This window comes from Sminthopsis crassicaudata, chromosome 5 (assembly GCF_048593235.1).
Source record: "Sminthopsis crassicaudata isolate SCR6 chromosome 5, ASM4859323v1, whole genome shotgun sequence".
NCBI classification, from domain to species: domain Eukaryota; kingdom Metazoa; phylum Chordata; class Mammalia; order Dasyuromorphia; family Dasyuridae; genus Sminthopsis; species Sminthopsis crassicaudata.
The window spans coordinates 261,966,469-261,989,919 of NC_133621.1; the positions used below are offsets into that span (position 1 = coordinate 261,966,469).

Below are 23,451 nucleotides of genomic sequence, written 5' to 3' on the forward strand. Positions count from 1 at the left end.
CCACATATATTACACTATGATGCTACATTAAAATTTGGAACCTGATTGAATTTTATTCAACAATAGGAATGAAGAAAACAGAGTCAAATTGATGCCTGAGGTTTTTGAGCCTAGATTGCTAGGACAGTCTTATCAACAACAGAAATAGGGAAGTTAAAGAAAAAAATGAAGCATTACAGAAATGTGAGATCAGTTTGAGAGGCCCAGGACCCTTTAACAGAATTTCTTTATTACCTGCACTCAGTTCATCCTGAGAATCATCATTTTTTGAGCTAATATCTAGCTTTTGACAGTCTTTGCATAGCAAGCAAATAGATTCTTCTAGTATATATTCACTATATATCACTACTCTCAAGTTAGTTCTTCACAAAAATCCCATCAATTTTCAGGTAGAAAAGAGGAATTTTCAATGTATTTGTTCTTTTTAGGACCCTGATAATTCTCTGGGACCTTTATATGAATAGATAGTAGTTGAATCTTTATACACCTTACTATTGAGTGAACTTCTCTTAATCTGCTGCCTCTTACATACCCTGAACTCCAACATCCCATGGATATTTTGGCAATGAACTTGGATATTTTACTATTACTTGTTTCCATAAAATTTTTTTTTTGAGCTGTGGACATGGCAACATGGAGTTACTAGCTTTTAACTGAAATCCATGCAAGCTATGAAACATTCCATCTTCTCAATTTTTCAACCCAAAACCTCACATAGTCTTTGATTTTCTCAATATATTGATCAATTGTTCTGGTTTTCTTTTCTTTTTTTGACTTTAAAATTATCTATTTAAAACATTATTGCACATGTATAACTTTTATCAATTGATTTAAAATATTGAAAAGTATATTCACATGTATTTGGAAAAAATAAAATAAATGTCCAAAAATTGCTCTTTGCCATATTGAATTGCACTCTGAGGAAGGATAGTAGGGATAATCATGTTCATGTTAAAAAACAAAAGGTATTAATAAAAACTTGTTTTAAGGAAGAAGAATCATACTTTCAAAGTCCCATTTTTTTCTTCAGTGAAATTGTTTTATATCTTTAGGAATACAATTCCTGAGCACCTCCTACCCATCCTGATCTGGTCTCCTTTCCTTGAAGCATTTCATTCCATGGGATACCATCTATCTTGTCTCTGAGCCCTTTGAAATATGCCTTCCTAAATGTAAAGGGATTCTCCTTTTCTATCACAATTGTTGTAATTTCTCCCCAGAATTCTTATCACTTCCAGCCCAGCAACCCAGCAGTTTCTCCAAGTAAATGAGATAAATCCAGAACTGAATTTCTCCCCTTGTTGATTGCTCTACTTTTTGAAGGTTGAAATTTGTAGTAAAGTCAATCAAGAACTTATGATGTAAAACTGATTTTGGCATTGAGAGAGCTCCATCCGGGGTTTGGATAATTAAACTCCCCATCACTACTACATTATGCCTCTGTGCCAGATTTTTTATTTGTTTCCCCAAATAATAGCTTTCTTCTTTCTGTACAGGTGCTCTTTAGTGTATTATAATAACATAATCAATCACTTCTGTTTCTCCCTACTTTGACCTTCATCCAAAATGCTCTCTACCATGCTTTCCATGCCTAATTACTGGTTGTACTCAAATGGAAATGCTTTCTTAGTGTTCAGTGTAACTCCATAACCACCCACATCCATTTACCCTCTTTATTTTGAATAAGATCTATCCATTTAGTACCATAACCTATTCATCGGTTCTATACTACCAAGTTCCAATGATACCTATGAGATAAAATTTAACTCCTTGTGAGATTAGTTTCTTGCCTAAACTGTGGATATTTGTACATAGACATTTAAGTTTCTGGATCTTACCACCACCTCTTTTCCTGGATTTTTCCTCCTATGAATCTGGAATCTCTGTTGCTACTTCTTTTCTTTTTTCTTTTCCTTCCTTTTTTTGGTAGCTTCTATCTAAGGAGAGCTATATATAAAGTCTTCCTTTTCCCCCCATTCTTTTTATTTTAAAGCTCCTTTGATTAGATTTATAGAACACCTGCCAAATACATTATTTCCAGTCTTTTTTTTTTTTTGGAATACTCTTATCTCTGGTCAGGGATCTGCTATTTCTGTATTATAATCCATGATACAGAATTTAATGAGTAAATAAAAATATTTATTAAACTGGAAATGAAAATATTTTAGTCCCCGCTGAGTTTACACTCTAATTGGGGGAAACAATCATATTATGAAAATTCAGCTTCAGGGTTAATGCAAAAACTCCAAAGCCTTTTGTGGAGCAGTGGATTAGTTGGCAAAGCCTAAAGTTTAGGTTACATGGGTATTTAAGATGGCAATGCCAAAGGACCATAGGGTACAGAGGGCAGATGAAAAAGCCTAGACATTCTTAGGGAGGCAGTGATAGGACAAATGGTGGTTTTGTATTTCATCATAAAGAATGAAGTTGTTGATTCCGATATCATCCAAGTCCTGTGAGCAGTCAAGTAGCTAGCTTGGTTTAAAAGAAAAGGCAAGGTAAGAAAGCACTCTTGGTGAAGTCAATTCTTCCTGCTCCTTGCATATCCATCTTGGGTTATGAGATGGCCCAAGGGTAGGAGAGCAAAGTGAAAGGAAAAATGAAGGAGGTTCAGACTCCCCACTGGTAGAGCCTCTTGTTACTTTTATGTCAGCATCAAAATCTAGTGTCAGATTTCATTTTCTTAGCCAACTGTTCACTTCCCAAATTAATTTTTCTGTTCTTCATTCCTTTTCTTTAATGGGCAATATTGAGGAAATTGCAATTCCATTTCTTTTCTGACATTTTATAATTATTTACAAACCTTCCTCCAGTCTACCTAGACTTGTGGCAAAAAAATAATAATAATAATAATATATATATATATATATATATATATATATATATATATATATTTGTTTTGTTTTATTGGATACATGCCTTAAGGATGACAATATTTCCCTAATTGTTGCTCTCATATTGAGAAAAAGCTGTCTCAGTCCCTCTGAACTAGGAATCACCAACTTCTCTTATTCTTTAATTCTTTGCCTGAATCTTACTGGCTAATCTCTTCCCTATAGGTTTCTGTGGTCCTACTCTGATTCCTTGGAAGAAAAACAATTTTTTCCTCCTCAGTGTGTCCACTTCAGAAAGTTTCAAAATTGTTTTTAAGATCTATTTCTTTCTCTCTCTCCTCTGGATAATACTTTTCCATTCTCCACTACTATCCTGATAAAAGTCAAGTTTCTTTTCTTCCTCATTTCCCTTTTCCCCATTTTCCTTTAGGAAAACTTGCTTCTTCCCAACAACCTGAAGTGTAAAGAAGCACTTTTCAAGTCCCTTCATTTCCTCAAAGAAGAAGATCGGCCTACATTTGAAGCACAGAAAATTCTCAGTGCGCAGAAATGTAAACATTTCGCATATAATGTAAGTTACTGCAAATTTTCTCCTATTCTTCATAATAGTTGAAATATTCAGTCTTGCTTTATTTAACTAATTATGGGTGTTTCTACCTTAATCCTTGGTATCTGATTAATTTTTTTTTTTTTTAACAACCAATCATCTCTTAATAACCTGACAACTTCACTCAACTTCCTTTCTCAATTTTCAACGATACCAGCATACTCAATTCTCTTTTGGACTTGTACTATTTTCTTTTCTGCTTCAATATTTTGAACTCTGCTACACTTTATCAATTTTTAACCCTCTAAATTGTTCAACCTTTTCTTACTTTGCTTTCTCATACCAATTGTGTTCTCCATTTCTTTCTTGAATTTATCTCCTCAGGTTCTTCCCTTATCCTACTTGAATATTCATCATCCATTTTTATAATTTTCTTTTTACTTAATTGACCCCATCAGATTCAATCTCTTACTTTTTTCATTAATCTAGGCCGCTGCAAGCCAACTATATGATTTCTTACTCTTTTTCAGTTTATATCGTTCTCATTTTGCTCTTTTCCCTAAAACTTTTTTCACCTAGAAGCCAGATGTAGTAATCCTTTTTTCACTTGGGCTATATAATTCTATCCTTCTTTATATGCTACAACCAAATTTTGAAGAACATTAGAGTAGAGCAGAGCACTGGGATGTATTGTCCAGTTCAGCAGTTCAGTTCACATTCCCAGCATTTACTTTAGACCCTTTTTTTGTAAGTTACCACAAGTCCGGATCAAATGGAGCCCTAAGCTTTGATGACACTGAGACCAGGCTTGCACTTTTCAAAGGTCTCAATGATGATCTTCATTCAAGTACCCATATGTCTTTTCCTATGGTAGTTCTTTTTTGGGTTTTTTTGTTTTTGTTTTTGTTTTTGTTTTAATTCAAGCCTTTTTACATACCAATTCTGTATTTCTTTTTCTCACATACATCCCTAGTGTGTCCATTTAGGACACAGTTGTAATAGAATAGACCTAACTCTCTGCATTTTGTCCCTGCTTTCTTGCTCTGGGTCTCTTGGATCTCTTCCTTCAAACCTTCTTCCTTCCTAGAAATAGTGACTCTGCCTATTGCACTTTCAAAAGACCACCTGAGTTCCTAGCATAGATCTGTCAGTCCTGTATAACCTCTCCTCCCATTGTCCAGTGACTCATGCCTGGGGGAATGTTTTGGATTCCCAGGAGGTTCTCCAACTTGTGCCAAGGACTGGTTTTTTTCACTCATGTGGTTTCAATGGCAGAAGTAGTAAGAAGGCACTTAACACAATATTTGGCACACAGTAAGTGCTCAATAAATATTTATTAACTTGACGTGTAATGTACTATCCTAAGAACTTATACTAGTCTCCCTGATCCAAGTACTCTCTTCTGATTGTGGTCCTCAGGGACAGTTTCACTAATCTTAACATAAAATCAATGAATTCTTTTCCCTTTTATTGGGAGATTAGGAATATTCCCTAAGTGTCATCATACTTTCTAAAATCATCAGATAATATAGTCTTTTGAGTTCTATACTTTCAGTATACATACCATGTCATAGACTAGTCCCCTCAGACTTTCCAACAACTACCAACATTTCTCTGTTTCAGGCCCATCCTATCATATCTTTTTTTTTTTTTTTTATTAAATCAGCATGGTGTTCCAGACAAGATGAAGAAAGTTTTTTATTTGTTAGTCCCAGAAACACAATTTTCCGTGTTAAGCACTTTGCATTCCACTGTGCTGTGAGGGATCAAAACTAAGTAGCATGCATTAGGGAATATGGACATCCATCAGAATCTAGCCCCTGAACTTTGAGACTTCCTGAAAAGGAGGAATTTGATAGACTGAGGAGGAAAAAACTCCTTGTCCTCCAAGGAATGATACAGAAGAGCCACAAAAGCTCTCAGGTGAGAAATCATCCAATGAAAGTCATGAGAAGAAAAAAAAAAGAGGAATATGAATTGGTGATTCCCTGTTCAGGGACTTGAGCAGCAAATTCTCAACTTGATAGCAACAATAGAACAGTGAGTTGTCTTCTTAGGGCATATATTCAAGACAAAAAAAACTTCCTTGGTGATTTTCAAAATGGATGACTATCCCCTTATCATGATTCATGTAGGCACATATGGCAAGTCATTGAGGAAGCTACAAAAGATATTACAATTTCCTCATGTGTAAAATGAGATGAGATTTGATTAGGCATCTAGGTAGCAGAGTGGATGAAAGACTTGACTTGTTCTAAAGATTTTATTTCACTGATATGTGGAAAATCACTTAATTTGTCTGCCTCAGTTTCCTTAAATGTAACAAGTGGTGATTAAGAATATGACCTATCTTCGCGAGTTGTTTTGTAGATCAATCTGACACAGCAGATACTATATAAATTTTATTAGGTATTTTTATTGAGACCTCTTAATTGGGGTCCTTGGATACAGGTGGGCAAAAATATGTTTTTAGTTAAATATAAATGGTTTCTTTTTGTAATTCTTTAATCTACATTGTGGATTAAAGTCTTGATTCCAAGAAGGGGTCCCATAGGTTTTACCAACCTGCCAAAATTGGAGAGAGGGAGTCTAGGACATACACACACACACACACACACACACACACACACACACACACACACAGAACTCTAGTTTTATACTATCCTACAGAATGTTTTAATTATCTTTGACCCTTAATTAATGAGCCAGTCCTTTAATTAGGAGTCAACTATATATCTAAGTACATTTCCAGTCATCAGTATTCATGCTAAGAATTTAGCAAGAAAGAAATGCAAATTAAGACAACTCTGAGATACCGCTACACACTTGTTAGATTGGCTAAGATGACAGGAACAATTAATGACGAGTGTTGGAGGGGATGTGGGAAAACAAGGACAGTGATACATTGTTGGTGGAACTGTGAATACATCCAGCCATTCTGGAGAGCAATTTGGAACTATGCTCAAAGAGGTATCCATCAGTGTTACTACTGGGCTTATAACCCAAAGAGATTCTTCTTTAAAGAAAGTAAAGGGACCTGTATGTGCAAGAATGTTTGTGGCAGCCCTCTTTGTGGTGGCCAGAAACTGGAAACTACATGGGTGCCCATCAATTGGAGATTGGCTGAATAAATTGTGGTATATGAATGTTATGGAATATTATTGTTCTGTAAGAAATATCCAGCAGCATGATTTCAGAAAGGCCTGGAGAGACTTACATGAACTGATGCTGAGTGAAATGAGCAGGACCAGGAGATCATTATATACCTCAACAATGATACTGTAGGAGATTGTGTTTTGATGGACATGGCCATCTTCAACAATGAGATGAACCAAATCAGTTCCAATAGAGCAGTAATGAATTCAACCAGCTACACCCAGCGAAAGAACTCTGGGAGATGACTATGAACCACTACATAGAATTTCCAATCCCTCTATTTTTGTCCACCTGCATTTTTGATTTCCTTCCCAGGCTAATTGTACACTATTTCAAAGTCTGACTCTTTTTGTATAGCAAAATAACTGTTTGGACATGTATACATATATTTAATTTATACTTTAACATATTTAACATGTATTGGTCAACCTGCCATCAGGGGGAGGAGGTAGCAGGAAGGAGGGGAAAGAAATGGAACAAAAGGTTTGGCAATTTTCAATGCTGAAAAATTACCCATGCATATATCTGGTAAATAAAAAGCCATAATTAAAAAAAAAAGAATTTAGCATGAATACTGCTCATATCAATTTCCATATTAAAAATGGACACATCTTGAAAGATAAGCCTTAATTCTGTACAAAAATTATGTTAAAAAAAACTACTATGATTTGTAGAGGGAAAACAACACAAAATTAACTGACCAACTACAACCTAAAACAAAATAATAATTTTTAAAACCTGTGCTTTCTCCAATGGATCCCTGAAACACTAAGTCATATAAGGAGTACCCAAATGATAATCTCTTCAGTGAAGGTCCTCTGTTAGGTTCTTACTAAGTGCTAATGAGATAATGAGATATTAGGTTCTTACTAAGTACTAAGTCGGTACTTGACAATTCTCTAGTTCCAGCCATGACTGGGAGTTTTAGTTGTGAATTTCTGGGGAAGAGCTTGCATGCTTAGGAGGAGCAAGTTCATTGGTTGAAGTAATTTTTCCCAGAAGCCCTTGCATTATCCCACGCCCATTCTCTGGGAGGATAAAAGAGGGAAGTCACTACTCTGGACCACAGTTAATGGCTACTGTCTGGAGACTATGGTTCTCTACAGAAAGAAGAATCTGTTTGAGAGATTTGAGTTGACACAGCAGATCTCCTCCCAGAGAAGGATCGGCAGCTTCTGGAGACAACAGCACATTACAAATTGGCGCCCAATGTAGGGCAAGGACTTTTGCTTATCCTGACAAGGACTTATTCTGAGCCCTTCAGAGGAGCTAGCCCAGACCTTCGCATTTAAGTACTTATTCTCAGCCCTTCAGAGGAGCTAGACCGGACCATCGCTATTTGGCACCTGAACAGGGACAGACACGATCCTGATTCCAGTGGGAAAGCCTCTGATCCAGATCTCAGTCTCTCTGACCCAGAACTGTGAGTAACAAGGAAACTTTGTTAAAGATTAAGTGAGCGTTCTAATAGACAAATAAGGAACTTAACTTGTTAAGGGCTAAACTAGCAATCTCTTATAGTGAAATGGGGCAAACACCTTCTGTTCAAGGAAAATGTTTAGAGAGCATCGTCAAGGTTATGAAAAGCCAAGGATTTATTATCATTTTGGAGGATATTACTGAACTTTTAAAAACTGTGAAGGTCATATGGTCCTTGTTTTTCTCTGGAAGAAGAATTAGATCCAGATGAATGGGAATTAGTAGGAAAGAAATTGGGGGAACACTACAATTGCCTTTGTGACATTTTGCCCTTTGGTTCCGGACCAAACTCAATTTCCAAAGATACACTTCATACCTACAATTTAATCCAAATGGCTTTAAAAAATGTTATTCTAAAGGAAGAGAAGAAGGACCAAAATGGGGAGGTGTCAACTAAACTAGGTGAAAAGGATGAATCAGATAACAATGAAGTTAAGTACAATTCTGAGCAACAGGAGCATTTCCCATCTCCTCCCTCAATTAACCCTTCAGGGGTGGATCAAGAAGGAGGAGGGGAAGAGGCAGAAACCCAAACAGAATTGCCTGTGAAGCAGCCTAAGCCTATGACAAGATTAGAAAAAGCATTGATTAAAGCCAAGAGAGAAGGACAGGATATAAGGGATTTTATACATGCATATCCTGTGATTGAAGATATTGACTCTGTAGGTCATAAAAGGAGAAAATATGCACCTTTAGATTTGAATAAAATTAAAGATTTGAAAAAAGGTTGTACCCTTTATGGGGCTACATCAGCTTATGTTAAAATGTTACTAGATGGTTTGTCTTATGAAGTCCTAACCCCAAATGATTGGAAATCCATAGCAAGGGCTTGCCTAGAACCTAGAGAAAATTTGTTATGGCTTGCGGAGTTTCATGAATTATGTAAAATCCAAGTCAGATGCAATTTGGAAATAGGAGTTAACACACAATTCACTTTTGAGCACTTAGCTGGTGAAGGTTGGTATGGAGAGAATTCAGAACAGATTAATTATACCATGACAATATATGAGCAAATTGCTAAGGCTGCAATAAAAGCTTGGGGTGTCCTCCCTGGACAGAAAGATCAGGGAGAAGTTTTCACTAAAATAGAGCAAGGTCCCAATGAACCTTTTGCGGATTTTGTGGGACATTTGCAAACTGCTGTCAAAAGAACTATTGGAGAAAATGCAGCTACAGAAATAATGACCAAACATCTGGCTAAGGAAAATGCCAATGAGATTTGCAAAAGAATTATATGGGGATTAGACAAAGATGCTCCTTTAGAGGAGATCATAAGATGCTGTGCTACAGTGGGAACAAATGCTTTTACACCCAGACTATGATGAACGTAGAAAGACAGGGTCCCTCCTGGCAAGGGACTTCTAGAAAAATTCGTCAATGTTTCCAATGTGGAAAAATTGGACATCTAAGAGCTCAGTGTAGATATGGAGATAGAGTGAGAAGACAGGGTGAGAGAAGACCTAAAACTCCATGTCCGAAATGTCACAAGGGTCTCCACTGGGCTTCTGAATGTAGATTGACCCAGGAAAATGAGAGGCAGGGCCCAGCTTCATCCCCCCAAGTGGGGCATGATGGCAGCCGAGGTTACATCCAGAGACTTTTAAGACATGATCAATCAGCCAAAAGGCAATCAGATGGAAAAAAGGGATAGAAATTAGGAAAAATAGAGTTGTGTGCAGTAGAGACTACTGAGATACTCCCTGGAGAAGTGAAATCTGTTCCTGTTAAGCCTATGGATCCTTTGCCTCCAGGCACAGTAGGCTTGACCATTTCACCTTCTGAGAATGCTTACAAAACAGTGTCTATCCATACACTGATGTGGGAAACTGGAGAAGGTGTAGCTAATATCCCAGTCACTAACACAGGTAGACAACATGTGATTTATCAACCAGGAAAAGTAGTAGCATCAGGCTTAATGTTATGTACCCCTAATTAGCAACCTGGTGACAGTCGCCCAGATTCTGACTCCAATGAACAAAATCCAGGAATATATTGGACAGCAGCTGTGACAGCTGACCGACCTATGCTTACTACTTATATAAATGGAATACCATTTGAAGGATTGGTAGACACGGGTGCAGATCGTACAATTATTAGAGATGCCAATTGGCCCAGTCACTGGCCAAAGATTAAGGCAGACACCTACATGTTTTGGGTAGGAGGATCAATAGCAGCAGAAATTAGTGCTAGGCCTTTGAGATGGATATTTGAAGGTGAAACAGGAGTTTTTACTCCTTTTCTGGTTGAAAAAATCCCCATCAATCTGTGGGGAAGAGACATTTTACAACAGATAGGATTACAAATAAGCACTTGGGCTTTTTAGGCAGGGCTGCTGTTGAAGGCCTACCTGCACTTTCACCGGTTCCTTTTCAGTGGAAGACTGATTCACCAGTGTGGGTAGAACAGTGGCCTTTAAGAAGTGATAAAATTCAGGCCTTATTAGACATAGTGAACAAACAACTTGACCAAGGACACTTGCGGCCTTCTCTAAGTCCCTGGAATTCCCCAGTATTTGTGGTGAAAAAGAAATATGGAAAATGGAGGATGTTAACTGATCTAAGAAAAGTAAATAAACAGATGGAAACTATGGGAACTCTTCAGCCTGGACTTCTATCTCCTACTCAGTTGCCAAGAGAATGGCCTCTATGGGTTATAGACATTAAGGACTATTTCTATTGTATCCCTCTAGATAAGGAGGATATGAAAAGCTTTACTTTTTCAGTGCCTAGTGTTAATTTGGCCGAGCCTTATAAAAGATATGAATGGACAGTTTTGCCACAGGGAATGAAAAACAGCCCTACTATGTGCCAAATGTATGTTGCTGCTGCTCTTGCTCCAGTAAGAAAAGCCTTTCCTAAAGTAATATTGTTACATTATATGGATGATATTTTGGGATGTGCACCTGAGGAACAAATGTTAGAAGCATGCCTACAAAAGACCATGGAAACACTAAAGTACTACAAACTGCATATAGCTACAGAAAAAATTCAAAGACATGCTCCTTTTCAATATTTAGGATATGAATTATATCCTAAGACACTCATAGTACAAAAGCTTTCTTTAAGAACAGAGAAGTTGAACACCTTAAATGATTTCCAAAAATTAATAGGAGATATCCAATGGATGCATCCAGTGTTAGGCTTAACTACCAATCAACTACAACCTCTATATGACATTTTAAGGGGAGACAGTGATTTAAATTCACCATGCCAGCTTACAAAAGAAGCACAAGAGGCTTTGAGAGAAGTTGAACTGGCTTTATCCAATGTGGTTGAAAGAGTCACTCAAAAACCCTTGGAAATATCAGTTTTTGCTACACAAGAGGCACCCACAGCAGTCCTTCATCAAGGAGACAGTCTGATTGAGTGGGTGAACCTCCCAGCACAACCAGAACAAAGCCTTACTCCTTACCTAGTGCTTGTGGCTAGGATTTTATTAAAGGCTATTAAGAGACTAATACAATTATCTGGAATAAGTCCTGAAAAAATATACACATTCTATACTAATGCACAAATTAATGTATGCTGTGAGACCATCACAGAAAGGCAAATTTTATTGGCCACCGCTCCAAATTTTGCACATGGATCTCCATTAAAGATAACCCGGCTACTACATAATTGGCGATGGATTTTTGAAGAAAAGGTTTCTAAGGTTCCTCTTAAAGGACCAACAATATTTAAGGACCAACAATCTTTACAGATGCCTCCGAAGAAAATATTTGTGCTGTATACTCTCATGATTTAACCATAAAGAGCGTAGTCAGGACTCCTTTTCAGTCCACTCAACAGAATGAATTATTTGCTATCATGCTAGCTCTTTCTTATTACCCAGGAGATGTAAATATAATTACTGATTCAGCCTATTCAGTAGGTGTAGTACAAAGAATTGCCACAGCCCAAATAAAATTTGCAGCCTCTAATATTTATCAGCTCTTTAAGGAACTTCAAGAGCAAGTGAGAAAACATCCAGGCAAGATTTATATCTTGCATGTCCACTCACATAGTGGACTTCTAGGTCCTATTTTTGATGGAAATTCAAAGGCAGATAGCCTTCTAACTATGTTAGGCAGTAGTCCTTTATTTCAGGAAGCACAAGAATCTCATTCTAAATATCATTAGGCTGCTCGAGCTTTAAGTTTACAATTTGGAATCACAAGAGAGGAAGCTAGGAGCATAGTAAAAAGCTGTACAGCTTGTCTTCTTTTCCACGCTCCTACACTCCCTCCAGGGAAGAATCCTCGTGGTTTGAGACCCAATGAAATCTGGCAAATGGATGTGACCCATTATAAATCTTTTGATCGTTTGTCTTTCATCCATGTGGTAGTAGATACCTTTTCAGGATTCACTTTTGCAGTGCCAACAGCAAAAGAGACAGCCCGAGTGGTCACTGAATTCCTTATCCAAGTATTGGCAATTATGGGTGTGCCACAAGAAATAAAAACAGATAATGGACCTGCATATAGTTCTAAACATTTTGCGCACTTTTGTGCGCAGTATAAGATATTACACATTACTGGAATACCTTTTAATCCTCAAGGTCAGGCAATAGTAGAGAGAAGAAACAGAGACATTAAGACACTCCTCCAAAAACAAAAGAAAGGGGGAGCCACAGGTAGCCCTAGGGAACTTCTAAATTTAGTTCTCTATACCATTAATTTTCTAATTTTTGACAAAGATGCACTGGCTCCGGCATACAGGTTTTATGTCCCACCAGAAGGGCAGTGTCCAGTGTGAGCAGCTCCACTGTCCTTAGATAATCGCCAGGTGATGTGGAGAGACCCAGAAAGTGGTGAATGGAAGGGACCAGATAGGTTAACTGCCTGGGGGAGAGGGTTTGCTTGTATTTCTTCAGATGGAGAAGGAATCAGATGGGTGCCAACGAGTCATATTCGCCTTATCCATCAGAGAGAGACAGAAAAAGAGAAAGACCTCAAAATAAAGGAGAAGATCTAAGAAACATCTGACACTGAAAGAGCATGGATAATAAGAAGACTGTTAAAGAACTTTAAAACCAGCAGGAATCATTGGATTTCCTAACACATGATGAGACTAATGGACAATGGACTTATGGACATTTATAAATACTCAATTTATGATTATTTGATCATGTTATTTGTTACATACTTCTAGTATGTACTATGTTACAATGTGTTTATGTAATCTATGTAATTATGTGTAATGCCTCCCATATTGATGGATTTATGTTTCAAGGTCATGACCACCCTATGTTCTAAATCAAAAGAAAGGGGGAGATGTTAGGTTCTTACTAAGTGCTAATGAGATAATGAGATATTAATTTCTTACTAAGTGCTAAGTCTGTACATGACAATTCTCTAGTTCTGGCCATGACTGGGAGTTTTACTTGTGAATTTCTGGGGAAGAGCTTGCATGCTTAGGAGGGGCAAGTTCATTGGTTGAAGTAATTTTTCCCAGAAGCCCTTGCATTATCCCACACCCATTCTCTGGGAGGATAAAAGAGGGAAGTCGCTACTCTGGACCACAGTTAATGGTTACTGTCTGGAGACAATGGTTCTCTACAGGAAGAAGAATCTGTCTGAGAGATTTGAGTTGACAAAGCAGATCTCCTCCCAGAGAGGGATCGGCAGCTTCTGGAGACAACAGCACGTTACAGTCCTCCAAATATATCTTGGATGAAGTATGTACTGTGTAATTCTCTTCCATAGCCTATACCTTCCCTCAACTCACAATGGCAGATTTGGTCTCCCATGGAGTAGATACTACATCAAAGCTTAATGGATAAAATTATAGCTCACTAATCCTCTCCCCTTACTTACCAGAAAGCTGTCCAGGAGAAACAATTAGAAAATGCATTTACTAAGATGCTTTAGTAGGAACAATAGTCAAAAAGCCCTATCCCCATAAACCTGAAGCATGCTGGCCCACAAATGAAGTGTCACTGAGAAAAGTGGGTCCAAATTTAAGGGTATGCTGGTAACAAAGCATACTTGGAGAGAATACATTTAGCTGAAGCATATTACACCTGTGGCATTCTAGAGTTCCAATAACTTTTCCCATCTTGTGGTATTTTTGCACTGTTCTTCTAGGCCCATCATCTCTACTGGGCAGAACATGAAACTGGGCTCCAAGGGCCTGCTTTCCTCCATAACTCGATGTTTGACCTCCAAGACTGGTTCATCTGGAATCTGTAATTGGTTCATTTTTAGTGTTTCTAGAGGTCACACACCTTGAAGCAGCTTTCTTCTCCCAACTCTTTCAGTCTTGACTATCCCCAGAGAATATCCAGGGTTATATTAGTTTTATTTGTTTGTTTGTTTATTTTTCTGTTAGGCCCCTAGGACTTGTTATTTATTGTAGGGCAGCCAATAGCTGGCTGTTTCCTAATCCCATCAAACAGAACCTCTTTATATACTTCATAAAGGAATGAAAAGGCTAGATAAGTCTTTGGACTTAATGTAATTCCTTTGTACAGGGCTCTTTAGGTGATTGTAACTACTGAATTTAAAGTCTAGTTGGGCCTATCCCTTCTCCTTACCCTCCCCCCATCCAAAAGAAAAAAAAACAAAAAAACCAATCTGGACTCATTTGCCTTTCCTAGCCCAGCCCAGTATCTTATTCTTTGCTCCATCAATCAATTAAGCAATCCAAAAAAAGCTTTTTGTTTTGTTTTGTTTTGTTTTTTTATTCAGCTTCTTCTATTGCCAGGCTGATACAACTACAAAAGTGTGACATGTCACTACCCTAATGAAACTTACATCCCAGTAGCATGACATAGTATATCCACCAATAAGTACATATAGGCTACATTCAAAATAACTACACATGATAGAGAATTATCAGAAAAGATATCTTAAAGGAACCAGAACTTGAGGGGAGCCCTTGTAAGAAACAAGCTTCTTCCTAAGAACTCCACTCACTCACTGATGAATCCAGAAAAGATTTTATTCTATATTCTTGCAAAAAAGAGGTGTTTAAACTAATAGGCACACCTTTAAATTGTGTATGCACACAGCCTTTTATGCTCTGTCCTGAAAATCAAGTTCGTCCCCTATTTCCTTCAATGGTTTGGTACTACTGAGGTTACAGTCTATCTGAAATGCTTAAATCCGCCATTTGAGTATACCCCTTCTTACATCTCCCCTTGGCATAGGTCATAGTTGGTCATAGTTCCCCATTGAGTGACTATATTGGCAATCTCTCTATATTTCCTATTGTTCTGCATCAGCCTAACCCCTAGGTTTCATTTCTTAGATTTCAGTTTCATTTCTGATTTAAATTTCATTTTTTCTGATATTTTCTTTTTATGTAACTATGGAAACTAAACCTTCATTTAATTCTCATACTTTAAGCATACCCTTAATTTAAATTCATAGAATTGCTTTGGGTGTTAATTGAAGGCCTATAGAACTCTGACTATGTAAATTCTGTGAGGATTAGAAGTTAGGACTTTTATTATCTATTTCAGCTAAAAAATATTTAAGACCAAAAGTCTTTATTTCATCATAGCTTACTTTATGTATCTAGCCACCAAGAATACTGAAAATCTGTATTCTAGTTAACATATGGATGACAGACAACCAACTTTTAAGGGATTGTATCAATTTAAAGCATTTATAGTTATATACAGGAAGACTTTGAGATTCCTAGGCAAAAGGAACAAGATGTACCAAAGGGACTCATGCTTGTCCATCTGATATATTTATTTCCCTTCACACATTTTATGTAGAAATTTTTTTTGAAAGTTTCAATTTTTTTGCATAAAACCTGTCTTTACTTTCCTTCCCAATTTTGTGCTATACCACTTGGATAAAGGGTTAAATTGACTAACAGGTTGCTTTCTGCTGACTACTTTGTTACTAAAAGTCACTCAGCTGCCTTTTCCCCCTTCCTATTTCTGCCTCCTTCAAGTTCAAGCATTTCTAGAAGTCAGACTCAACACTGTTCCCCTTCTCTCACAGAAAAGTTCTCCTAAGCTAGGCTACTTACTCATCCATCCCACCTGTCTTGCTGTTTCTTTGGCTGATTCTTCCTGTATCTAAAAAGAGTTCGTTTTTCCTCCTCTTCATACTTCAAACTTTGGACTTTACAAGTTGAATCAGTAGCTTCTCCACCACTGATTCACCTATTTACTCTTTTGAGCTTAGTGGCACTTTGTATTCCTAATGCATTTATCATCCTATTTTGTATTATGATTAGATGTTGACATGATTTATCTTTCCTATTAAATTATAAGTTCCTGAGAGCAGGAGTTCTGTTTATTTTTATTTCTATCTCAGTGGTTATGACAGTGCCTTGGGTGTAGATAATATTTAAAAATATTTCTTGTTAGGAAGAAAAAATATTAAGAAATCTACTAATTAGCTAATGTTGCTGAGAGTTTCTGTATAATCAGAATGTATCTGTGCTTTAGTGAGAATGTCAAATTGATCTTTATATGTATTTGTATTTATTCACTTTAAATTTATGCCACATATATTTTAGATGTACTGATTATCGCCTTCCTTAGAATGTAAGCTCATTTTGAGAGGGATTCTACCTTCTTTGTAACTTTTGTTCTCAGCACTTAGCATGGATCCTTAATAAATGCTTGTGACTGAAAAGGATAAATGAATTGACTCAAATGTTTGTGTATCTGGGGCCCTGATGCTGGAGTGATTCTCTTAATTTAAACCCTTCATTTTCCAATGAAAAGTCATAGGAAGGAAACAGAAAAAATAGCATGAATAAATACAGTAGGTACTGTCTGAAAAAAAATGATTAGAGCAAATTTACCATTTAATAAGGGATTATATTACAACATTGTGAGGTTAAATGGAAGTGAGGATGAATGGGCAGAATCACTCAAAAATATTGTGAAATTCATTGTCTTGTAAACTTGTTAAGGTACTGAATTATTATCAAGTATTAGTTTAGGGCTTTATAGCAGGAGATTGTGGTTTTGCTTTCCTTATCTGTGTTGTGTCCATCTGTATAGCCTGGGAGGAACTTAGCTTGATTCACTTTAAATTTGGAAACTATGTTTTCAGAAATGAATCTAAATATTCCCGTGGCAGCACTGATTACGCTGCTAGACAAATGAGAAACAAACTTGTCCACTTATACAAATTCTAGGTTTGCATATAAGATCCTGGATGATACCACTTTGAAAATTGACTTTTGATTTGAAATTCTTGTCATATTCAGAAATAATTAGAGACTGACATGTGTGTTTATGTGTGTTTTAATGGAAAGAGCTAATCTTTTGCCTGTTGGTGACTCAGATGCTAATGATTTTTTCAGAAGCCACATGTTTACAAATATTTCCTTGACCTTAACCAGATACTCTTAGTGGTTTTCTTATTTTGAGGACTGCCTTCTTGATGATGTTAAGTCATAGAACTAAAATAAGTAAAAATATACTTTAAAACTTTTGGGTACATAGTGAGTGTCAACTGAAACACCAGGAGTGTAAGGTAACAGGTTCTACTTTGGTGTCAATTACTCAATAGGTATTTATTAAGACAATGTGAATACAAAAACAAAAGTGAAACAATACCTTCCTTGAAGGGGCTTGTATTCTATTGGAGGCAAATAGCATGTACATTTATAATTATGTACAAAATAAATGCCAAATTATTTAATTTAGAGAGCTTAATGTTCTCTAAGGGATCTGTAAAGGCCTCAGGTGAGAGGTAGTGCCTGAGCCAAGTTTTGAAGAACACTAAAGTTTCTAAGAGAGAGTGGTTAGAGTAAATGCTTTTCAGTCATGGGGGGTGCTATGTGCAAAGCTATGGAGCAAAGAATACTAATGGTATATGTGAAGAATAGTGAGGAAGCTAGTTCATCTCAGTTGTGGAGTATATGAAAAGTAATGCTTATAAAAATCCTCAGTGGCTTAAAATGTCAAGCAAAGGCATTTGTATTTGATCCTAGAAATAACAGGGAGCCATCAGAGATTATTGGACAAAGAATGATCTGATATACTTTTGTGATCTCATTCTGTCAGCTGTATGGAGGATAGATTAAAGAAGAGAGAGACTGGAAGGAGAGAAAACAATTAAAAAGATATTGCAGTAGTTTAGCTAAGGATGAAGAGTCCCAGAAATAAGGCAGTGATTGTGTGAGCAGAGAAAAGGGGATATGAAGATGTTGTAGACGTAAACATGACAGAATTTGGTGATTTTTTTAACTATATGCAATAAAGGAGAGTGAGGAAATTGTGAAACTGGGCCAATGGAAGAGTAGTATCCTCCAGAGAAAAAGAAAAATTTGGAGGGATTTGGATGGGAATACAGTGCATTTTTCTTTGGGACATTTGAGTATAAGATGCCCATAGGACATGCAGACATGCTACTAGGAGATGATGATGACCAGCACAAGAGGTACCAGGAAAGACTACAGATACAAGTCTGGGAACCATATGCATATAAATGTAACTGAACCAACAGGAAACAAGATAGAGTCCAGAGATAAGACTTGGTTGGTTGGTTGTCTTTATTCTTGAAGAGGACTAAAATGACATCAATATGTTGCACTTAAAGTACAGTGTGGCAGACTATGGGTTTGGCAGGCTCTACTAGTAGGTTGGATGAGCAGAAATAGTCCATATCAGTATTTAGAGCAGAGATATTTGAATTTCCACATCTTATATTTCTTTTAAGCTACTGAATTCTGCTTTGCTCATAGAGCAGTTTCCTCTTTAAGCATGCCATGGTGGGTAGGCTTGATAGAGAAGCTAGCCTTGGAGAACAGAAAACCCACATCATTATCAAAGATTAATGGAAAAGAGAAGAGGAGATGATATTGAGGAGTTTTGAGATGGAGAATATTGGCAAGGAGGGGGCCTATTTCAAATTATCTCAGTGCTGAACAGAGAGGAGAGAATAGTTTGGGAGACTTGAGAGGAGAAGAGGTTCAAATAATTGCACCTTGAATTTTTCACCTCGATAGTAAAAATGCAAGTGTTTCCTATCAAAAACCTGCATCCCTTAAGAAAGAAAGAAGGAAAAAAAGACATTTTGGAAGTAATTTGATCCAATTAGAGTTCAGACAGGTGACATCAACATTCTGTGGAACTCATATACTGTCTTTGGAGAGACAGAATTCAGTGAAGTTTAGACAGTAATTGAGGCTCTCTCTGAGTATTTTAAGAATACAAGTTTCATAATGGAATAAATTTGCTAGGAATATTAGGGAATCTAATTTTTTTTCAAGTCTAAAATTGTCACTAACATGAAATGTCATAGGAAGCAGTATAACATACTGGACAAAGTAGTCTTCTAATCTCCTTATTCCATTGAAAATACTCTCTCCAGAGTTACCAATGATCTTCTAAATCAAATGGATTTTTTCAACCCTCTTTTGTTTTTTTGTTTGTTTGTTTTTTACTTTTCTATAGCTTACCAACACTGTTTATCATTTTCTTTTCTTTGATAACTCTTCTCTAGGTTTTCAGAACACCACTCTCTGGTTCTTCTCTACCCTATTGGACAGCATGTTCCTTATCAGTTTCCTTTGCTGGTTTTCCTTAAGTTCCCACCCTCTAACCATACATGTTCCACAAGGTTCTGTCCTGGACCCTTTTTCTCTTCTATCTATACATTACTTCACTTGATGCTCTTCAGTTTCCATGAGTTTTAGTCCCTATCTCTATGCTAACAATTGTAAAATCTATTCATCTAATCTTTCAGACACCTTGAAACTCAATGAATCCAAACTGAACTTACATTTCCCCTAAAATCTCCCTGTCCTACCACTATCCTGTTAATTCCTGAGGCTAACAGCCCAATCATCCTTAACTCCTGATTATCTGTTATTTTCCATATCCAGTCTTGGACAACTGATCCAACTATGCAATCTATCTCTAACATATCTCTGATACTGCCACGACTCTGGTGTAAACCCTCCTTGTTTCCCATCTGCACTATTGTATTAGCATTGTGGTACATCTGTCTGTCTCAAGTCTCATCCCATTCCAAATCATCCTTCATTCTGCCATCAAAGTGATTTTCCTAAAGTTCAGGTCCAACTATGTCACCCTTTCTCCCTCCTTATTCAACAAACTCCAATGGCTCCCTATTGCCTCTAGGATAAAGTACAAAATCCTCATTTGCCAATCAAAGCCCTTTGTAACCAAACCCATTTATCCCCACACGTCATCTTTCCAATCTTCTTAAACCTTACTCCTCAACACATACTTTTTGAACCAATAACACTAGCCTCCTGGGTATTCCATTAACAAAACACTCATCTCTTAACCCTCTACATCCTCTTTGGCTATCTCTCATATTGGAATGTTGCTGTCCCTCTTTCCACCTCATGACTTTCCTGACTTTGTCCTGACTAAAATTCTATCTTCTACAAGAAACTTTTCCCAACTTTTCTTAATTCTAGTATCTCCCCTTTGTTATTTCTTATCAAAATCTACAGATAGCTTGCTTTTGTATTTATTTATTTGCTTATTGTCTCTCCCACTAGATTGGGAGCTTCTTGAGGCCAGAAGGCCTTGCTTCTTTTTGTATTCCCAAACTTAACTGTGTCTGACACAGAGTAGATGATTAATAAATGTTTATTATTATCATTCACTGAGAATTGAATTATAAATCCTAATTCTGCCCTGTGTGACCTTGAGAAAAGTCATTTAGCCTTTTTAGACCTCTTCTTTAAAATGGGAGGATTGAATTATATGATCTATGAAATTCTTACTGCTCTAGAATCTAGAATGAAAAAGAAAAAAACAGATTTTTCCAGACTGAAAAGAAAAAACAGATTTTTATTTAATATGAAAGTCTTAATCAGATAAATTATAGTACTGTTGTTTTTGATAACTTCATGGGCAATCAATTATTATTGTGTATAGTGTATATTTTTGGTTTTGTTGTTTTTCATGTAGTTTTAAATTTTCACTAAAAATCTCTTCTAGAGAATTCACACTCTTTATGTCTAATATTTGTTTCCAAATAGCTTGAAAAATGTTCATTCCACATAGAATTCATTGGGGAAAAAGAATGAATATATTTTAAAAATTCATCTAAATCTGTTTAAGTGCTGAATATTAAATCTGATATTGAATGAAAATGTTATTTCAATCAACAATAAAAAATTAATCCTTCATTATGGGCTTAGGCCAAAATATGAATGAATTTAAATATGATAATTTGGGTTTTTAATCCTCAAGATCATTTTGCATGTATTGTCATCAGTTCTAGAATACAGGGCCTTTATGTTAACTTGTATACAAATTATAAACAATGATCTCTTTTTCAATATGATTTTTGTAATAAATGATTAGAGGATAAAATGTTACAATTATTAATGGGACTGATATATAGGCTAAAACTTAAATATTACAGAAAATAACTAGTTCTGACATTTCTGACATTCAATTAAGAATTAAATTATATACTGGTAAATAAATGATCTTAAGCTGTTTAAGGTTTCATCAGCTGTCTGGAAGATTGATTTTCTTCAAAATTACAGTACTAAAATGTTTTCTTTTGTTGTACAGACTCAAATAGCAAACTACAATTTTGAAATCGGCTCTTATTTGCAAAAAATGCTTTGACATAGTGCATTTGTTCTGCCTGGGCAGCAATAAAGGATTGTGGTATCATTTGGAAGACGGTTGTTTGACAGAGCCTGTTTGTTTATTTGGGGTAATATGAGCTGCATTCAGAAAGTGCCATATTTTGTTTCACGATTGTGTACATTCTCTCCCATTGCTTCCAGGCAAGACTTGTAAGGAGAGAAGACGTGGATGTAGACCTTGTTTCCATGAACAGTGGGAGTGCTTTGGCTCAGAACAGAGAAAAAAATAATCAAGCATCCAGACACTCAGCAGAATCTTCATGTAAGTTGTGGTTTCATTCCATGTACATTGAGAAATTGCAAATGAATTGATGGAACCTAATGTCAAAGTGAATTCTTTTACAGTTAGGGGATAGAATAGCATAAACCAGAATTACCTAATACATGCATTTAGTGTATCCTCCCCTTAAATAGCTTCTTTTAGTATGAGAAAAAATAAATTATTTAAAAGATTAACAGCATGAGTTCTTATTTTAATTGTAACCTGTGATCCAGTGGATTTTTTTTCCTATGGGTTAGATTCAACCCTTTGATCATTCATTTCTAAAATGTTTATTTTTAGCTAATTATAAAAAGTAGGCCTCATGTATCAAAACAATGTCTTTTGGTCTTCTTATATTAATTTATTGGCCATTTTATATTAAACTAATTCCTAAATAAAATGTTTCTTAAAAAAATCTATATATTTATATATAAGTTTCTGATGACAGTACACTATTGTTAACAAAACATATATTTTGAAATGTTTCCCACTGAATTGTTGATGGCTATTTAGTTGTATTTAGGTTGTGTTGTCTCTTTGATATTTGTAAACTTGTCACACAGATATAGTCTGTTTCAATTTGGGGAGAAAACATGTTTTGCTTATTTTAGTAAGAATTATACTATGGTTATTACTGCTATGTATTTTATAAACATATATTTAATGACTATAACAGTGCAATGTGAGAGAGTTTCACTTTTACAAATTCCAATTTTCCATTTATATCCTACACATCTGAACAAAACTTCTAAAATATTATAAATTAACATAAATTTTATCTAAGCTGTTAGTCTATAAAAATTGTCTTTTTGAGTTTTTAACTTCATTGGTTTTAACATTCAAGGAATCACATGGTTTAGATTAAATTAAACTTTAACAATATTATAGTATAATATAATGAAATATGTAATTGATATTGTTGACATGTTTATTTTTATATTATTAATGTGCTAATTGTCTATTATAATTGCTAAAAGACAGCTTGACAGTAGTTAAGGGAGTGACTCTTAGAGACAGGAATGGATAAATTCAAATTCTGATAGCTTACCTGTATGATTTGCTTGTCTTTCCTTCTCTCTCTCTCTCTCTCTCTCTCTCTCTCTCTCTCTCTCTTGATATATGTAGATATAGATATAGATATATAGGTATCTATCCATATCCATATATAATATGTGGATGGTTGTGTGTATGTATGTGTATATATATATATATATATATATATATATATATATAGTATATCTATATGTAATGTGTATATATATTGTCTATAGATTTACATGCATACATATACATATAAACATATAGAGAGAAAATGAGAGTATGCAAAATGTGTATATACTATATACATTATAGTATACCATACTATACATAACATAAAACAAGAGTACACAAATATATATATTTGTGTGTGTATACATTTTTGTATGTGTGTGTATATACTTGTATATGTATGTGTTTATGCATTTGTATATGTGTGTATACACATACACACAGACATATCCTATTAGACTAGACCTAATAAATTTTATAATCTAAATTCATGCTCATGTAGAAATATGTATACTGTTGTTTTCCCTTAGTGAAATATAAGTTCTTGAAAACTATTTTCATTTTTGTCTTTGAATTCTG

The 23,451-nt window shown here is 35.8% G+C and overlaps 1 protein-coding gene across 6 annotated transcripts in view; it reads left to right on the top strand.

The window, feature by feature from the left end:
* Positions 1–23,451, top strand: part of LRRIQ1 (leucine rich repeats and IQ motif containing 1) — a 297,962-nt gene that overhangs the window by 247,235 nt on the left and 27,276 nt on the right. For 5 of the 6 annotated variants that reach the window (XM_074270901.1, XM_074270906.1, XM_074270902.1 and 2 more), the window contains 2 exons: positions 3,265–3,405; positions 21,702–21,822. In XM_074270901.1, coding sequence (XP_074127002.1) covers positions 3,265–3,405; positions 21,702–21,822 — 262 coding nt within the window. The remainder of the gene's footprint in view (positions 1–3,264; positions 3,406–21,701; positions 21,823–23,451) is intronic. The other variant, XM_074270905.1, reaches the window with a different exon arrangement.